Source organism: Triticum dicoccoides, chromosome 5A (genome assembly GCF_002162155.2).
Source record: "Triticum dicoccoides isolate Atlit2015 ecotype Zavitan chromosome 5A, WEW_v2.0, whole genome shotgun sequence".
NCBI lineage: Eukaryota > Viridiplantae > Streptophyta > Magnoliopsida > Poales > Poaceae > Triticum > Triticum dicoccoides.
Window position 1 is genome coordinate 416,701,004 of NC_041388.1, and position 5,075 is coordinate 416,706,078.

At 39.4% G+C, this 5,075-nt stretch overlaps 1 protein-coding gene across 1 annotated transcript; it reads right to left on the reverse strand.

Annotated features, from left to right (window-relative positions):
- Positions 1 to 1,492: 1,492 nt before the first annotated feature.
- LOC119301942 lies at positions 1,493 to 4,807 on the reverse strand. The gene is made up of 3 exons (XM_037578946.1): positions 4,356 to 4,807; positions 2,751 to 2,939; positions 1,493 to 1,913 (listed from the first exon to the last, which is right to left on the reverse strand). The coding sequence occupies exons 1-3, from the start codon at positions 4,602 to 4,604 to the stop codon at positions 1,836 to 1,838; spliced, it is 516 nt and encodes a 171-aa protein (XP_037434843.1). The 5' UTR covers positions 4,605 to 4,807; the 3' UTR covers positions 1,493 to 1,835.
- Between the last annotated feature and the right edge of the window lie 268 nt (positions 4,808 to 5,075).

Consider the following 5,075-nt stretch of genomic DNA (forward strand, 5'->3'; position numbering starts at 1 on the left):
CCACCAATGTCACCTACAAATGATAAAAAAACATTTCACATAGGGGAATCCCCCGCTCGGGCCGACCCATGCAATAGGGACATTCTATATTGCCCTCTGCGTGCTAGGAGAAGACGCAGCACGCCCGTTTAGGCCGACCCATATCCCGGCGGCCTGTTTTTAAAATTACGTTTTTTAATATATTTTTTTCCTTTTTCCACTTTATTTTTTTTCTAATATAAATAATTTGGGACTTCAAAAAAGTTCCAAAATTATTAAAAATCATAATTTTTAAAATAAAATGTTCGTGGATTAAAAAAATGTTCCTGATTTTATAAAAAAATGTTTGCTTATTCAAAAAATGTTCGAAAAGTGTTGGGGAAATCAAAAAGTGTTCACAATCTTTTAAAAGATTGTGTATTAAAAAATGTTAATGAAATTGAGCAAAATTTCGCCAATTAAAAAATGTTCATGAATGGAAAAATATCCTACAAATTTTAAAAATGTTTGTGACTTACAAAATAGTTTATACATTCATAAATATTTGCTGATTCAAAAAATGATCATGCATTTCAAAAAATGTCCGTAATGTTTGTGAATTTAAAAAATTGTTCAACCAATTCTTAAAACAATGTTTATCCATTCTAGAATTGTTCGCCGATTCAAGAAAATTGTTAAAAAATGCTCACAATTTTTAAAAAATATTTGAAAATAGTACTAAATGTTCATGAATTAAAAAATGTTTTTGATTTTAGAGAATAGTCGAAAATTTGTAAAAGTGTGCACAATTTCAAATAGGTTCACGAGTTTTAAAAAATATTCATGATTTCACGAAATTGAAAGTGATAGTGTATCTCGGTGATTCAGCAAAATGTGATCAATTCTATTGGAGATTATAAATTATTTTCTACCCTTGTAACGCATGGGCCATTTTGCTAGTATTTTAAAAATGGCTAGAATGGGGTTTGATCTTGCGAGCTCAATGTTTGACTATAGTCCCATCCTGCTAGCCAATTAAACTAGCGCTACAATTATATAGTCTCTCCGTCCTAAAATAAGTGACTCAACCTTGTACTAACTTTGTAGTAAAGTTAATACAAAGTTGTTCCCTCAAAAAAAAATTAATACAAAGTTGAGTCACTTATTTTGGAACGGAGGGAGTAGTTATTGAGATGCACATTCTTCATATTGTAGGGAAGACAAAGAAATTTCATTTACTATATTGTGCATATTCTGTCATTTTGTTATTACAATTTACAAATCCGACCACACCGCACTATTGGCTGGCTCAGGCGGGTCTCTAGCAGTACGCGTCCACTTTGGACAATTTCTAATATAGCAAACAAATACTAGCATCAGTTGTGTGTGATTGCAAGGTTGTTTGATAGCTTTATTTGTGTCAACTTTTTGGTGACCCAAAGTACACATCCACCGACACAAATTATAACTTCTAGTAGTAGCAAATACTAGCAGTACGCGAGCACACAACACTGTTGAAAATAAATATGAAATATGAAATGAGAAAGAAAGAACGCCTGAGATCTAAACGTAACTGTTGAAAGTATACAGCCCCTCCCTCCCTTCACTTATAATCCACGACTACTGTAGTTTGCATTCAAACAAACGATACGAGCATAGCAAGGAACCGTATGTAGGAGTATGTATATACACAGTAGCAAGGAAAATCTATTCTACACGGCTACCATAGTTCACCGCGCAAGTTACCATTTATGAGGAGTCGGCAACTCAAACTTCAAAAGAAACCATGAAATGCGCATTCAAGAAAAACCCCAAAGTGTTTCCTCCAAAGAAAAACTTCAAACTGGATGTGTTGGCTGCTGTGCCTTTCTTCTGAATCATTTCCGCTTAGCACTCTCTTCCGCTCTAGTAAAAGCATCAGTGAGCACATCAACAGCCCAATCCTTGGCATCCTCCTGCAAGGCAGACATGTCAAGACAAGTCTTAGCATCAAGCTCCGAAGCGAAAGGCGGGTCAAACCTTCAAAATGTATGCAGGTTGTAACTCTACTGGGTTAGGTAAGGACGTGGGTAAAATCAAGACATTCGAAAAGAGATGACTTTGCTGCCTACCTTACCAACACTGAGATGTGAAAAGAGATGCGCGTAAGGGAGAACAAGGCAAAATTGATCCTACACACGCACACTCACATATATATCGAAAAGCAATACAATATATATAAACCTTGCTTTTAAACTAATAAAGGCATGTTTTGGGTGACTAATACCTTCAGAATTACTACACTGATTAATCAAAATATATATATACCAAAAACTGCAAGCTTGTTTCCTCAAGATGTATTTTGGCTACAGGTTCTATTATACTCTAGAGTAAATGTCTACCACAGTCACTCAAATCATACAGAATATAAAAGGTGTACCAAATGCTCAAAGCTTCCACACAAGGTGGGGCCTGGGGAAGGGAATTTCTAGACAGCCTTACCCTTGCACAATAATTCTGCAAGGAGGTTGGCAGAATTTAACCAAATAACTAAAGAGGACACAGGGTAAACCAAATCTAGCACCATAAATGCACAGGTGACCCTGATAGTTATATAGAGGAGCAAGTTGTTGAAACATGGAACAGTAGTATCTACTATGAATCACTAATACATCTGTTTTCATCATGGAAGCAAGACTGTGGATCCAGTAAACTCACTCCAAAGTGATATAATATACCATCAATTATCATCGAATTAGCGTATGAAAATTCATCTATGAGATTATAACAACGAAGTTCTGTCAGCTACTTACCAGCCGCACTTTTTCCCCAGTTCTTAAGCAGGCATGTGGACGAGCTAACTTTGATTCAAAAGGGGTCCTTGGCCTGACTTCTTGGATTTCATCCCACTCTTCACGTGAAAGCATCCTTACTGTTCCTTGCTCAGGGTGACTATTCTTTATCTTGCGTTCTCTCCTTTCTTGGTCTGTGGCTTCATGTTCCTACCCAGAAAACATGGAAAAGGTTCAGAACATACCAAATTCAGAAGAGAAAGAAGATCTTCTGAACACATGCAAACAATGCTGAGTTAAATTATTTAATTGACATGTACAATATAGGGTAGGTAGATAATCTGGCAAACAGCAGGCTTGATGATTACAAGACAAGGACACACATATCTTATCATGAAACTCTGGGTGACTATTAGTTCATGAGATAACTAACATAAATTTGTTTGAATATTTCTTGAATGAAGCCATTAAAAGGGGAGAGACAAAGTCGAACTGTAACATCGAAGAAAAACAACTATACCTGGATAGCACAAAGTTAGAGATGCTCTATGCACTACTCTTCCATGGAAAGATAATCATTTGACCCACTAAGAAATCTTGGAATGTCTCTTCTCTAAATGTATTTTATCCATTGTTAACAGTACTAGCATAAATAAACCACTCCAAAATTCTGCTCCTTCTGAGAGGTTACATTTCTACAAGCTCACATGTCTTGCAGCCACTCTATAATTATGCTTGTATAATTATCAATTATCAGAGCAAGGCAAGTCCAATGCTGAGTGCTAACATGTAACTCATTCAGTGTGTAACATTCAGTTTTATCTAAAAGTAAATGGAACATTCCATTCCAGTGCCAAGTGCTGCGTTAGAAACTTTAGTTGAATGCATAAGACTGCAATTATTAGCTATGAATGCGCCCATTCAGAATTTATGTGTACGACAGCTTGAACCTTAGCATACAATTTCTGATCAATTTACTGAACTGACATGACATAAACTTTAGAAGCACATAATCTGATTATTAGCACATGTGTATGCATGACAGGGCTGTATTACGCAGTTGTAAGCCAATCATTTGGGGACAGTGGAAGGAACAGAGCAGATGGAGAAGCTATAACTTAGAACTATCAAGTGGGTAGAGTGGTAGATGAGAGCTTAGTGTAACCGTTGATTTACGTTGATATCTCATATGCTTTTGGTTTATTACTCAAGATGGTTTTCTTGCCGACGATGTTCTCAAAATCATAGGTCGAGTTATTAGGTAGTATTGAATTTCAGGATTGATACTTCAAAAAGGTTTTTACTGCCACTAGGCTCCTTATGGTTAAAGATAATCTCCATTGCTTCTGTAGTCAGTCTTTAATTTCATTATTCACATTACAAACTTGAGTTTAGTTGTTTTTGTTGGCATTTGACGCTGTCCTAGATAATTAAATTTTAATCTTAGGTGTTCTTATACGATGTGATCTTGTAGCACTATAACCTTCTATGGAATGTTCTGGTCGCAATACCCAGATCTACATTTGTTTAACTATCTGCAGTACATCTTTCTGGGAGTGGATAAACGAACAGGAATTAAGGGAGGGAGTGAAGGGGAATTTTGTATGTGTGGGGGGTGGAGGATACCATCATGAGGAGCTTGGTGAAGAGGGCGACGGCGGCGGCGGTGAGGATCATGGGCAGGGTCACGGAGTCGAGCCATTTAAGCGACTCCGGCGTCGGCACGAAGAACTCGTCGCGCCCCGGGTCGCGCCGACGCCGCCGAGAGCGCTCCCGCTCCGCCACGCTCAGCCGTAGAAGATTCCCCGTAGATCCCTCGGCCAGCGCGGCCTGCCTCATGGCCGCCCCTCCCCGGCGCAGCACCGTCCGCAGCATCGCTGCCTCCACGCCGCCGGCGACTTAGACGGGACGACGGGGCCAGGGAAGTGGAGCAGTCTCAGTGGACGTGCGCGTCCGTCGCCGTCCGCGCGCTCCCAGGACCACCTATCGACGCACGATGCGCCGCTCGCCTGATTCCCCCCGGCCGCGGCGGCGGTCGTTTTCGCCGGGGACGTCGAAGAATGCGAAAGGCACACCGATTAGGCCCACGCTTCTTCTCTTTTTTTGAGTAAAGGCCAACGGTTTCTCTATCGGGCAATCCGCCAAGCCGGCACTATCTCCAATAGTTTGTATGTTAGCTTGTTAGTAAAATATGTCATGTCATCAATCAACACCTTAACATACAACAACTTTCATGGGTTGTATCAGTTTGCCCAATAGGATGTGAAATAATAAATGAGGTGCTCTCTCATTCTACATTAGAGCTTGTGCAATGGGTGTTGGTTCATGTACATACAACTTTCCTCT

Bases quoted from the DNA above. Each gene is read 5' to 3' on its own strand.
- LOC119301942 (XM_037578946.1), bottom strand. From the start codon at position 4,604: ATGCTGCGGACGGTGCTGCGCCGGGGAGGGGCGGCCATGAGGCAGGCC. The intron at 2,940-4,355 runs GTATCCTCCACC...TTTTCTGGGTAG, and splicing joins TCACCAAGCTCCTCATGATG to GAACATGAAGCCACAGACCA. The intron at 1,914-2,750 runs GTAAGTAGCTGA...TCTGCCTTGCAG, and splicing joins CTGGGGAAAAAGTGCGGCTG to GAGGATGCCAAGGATTGGGC.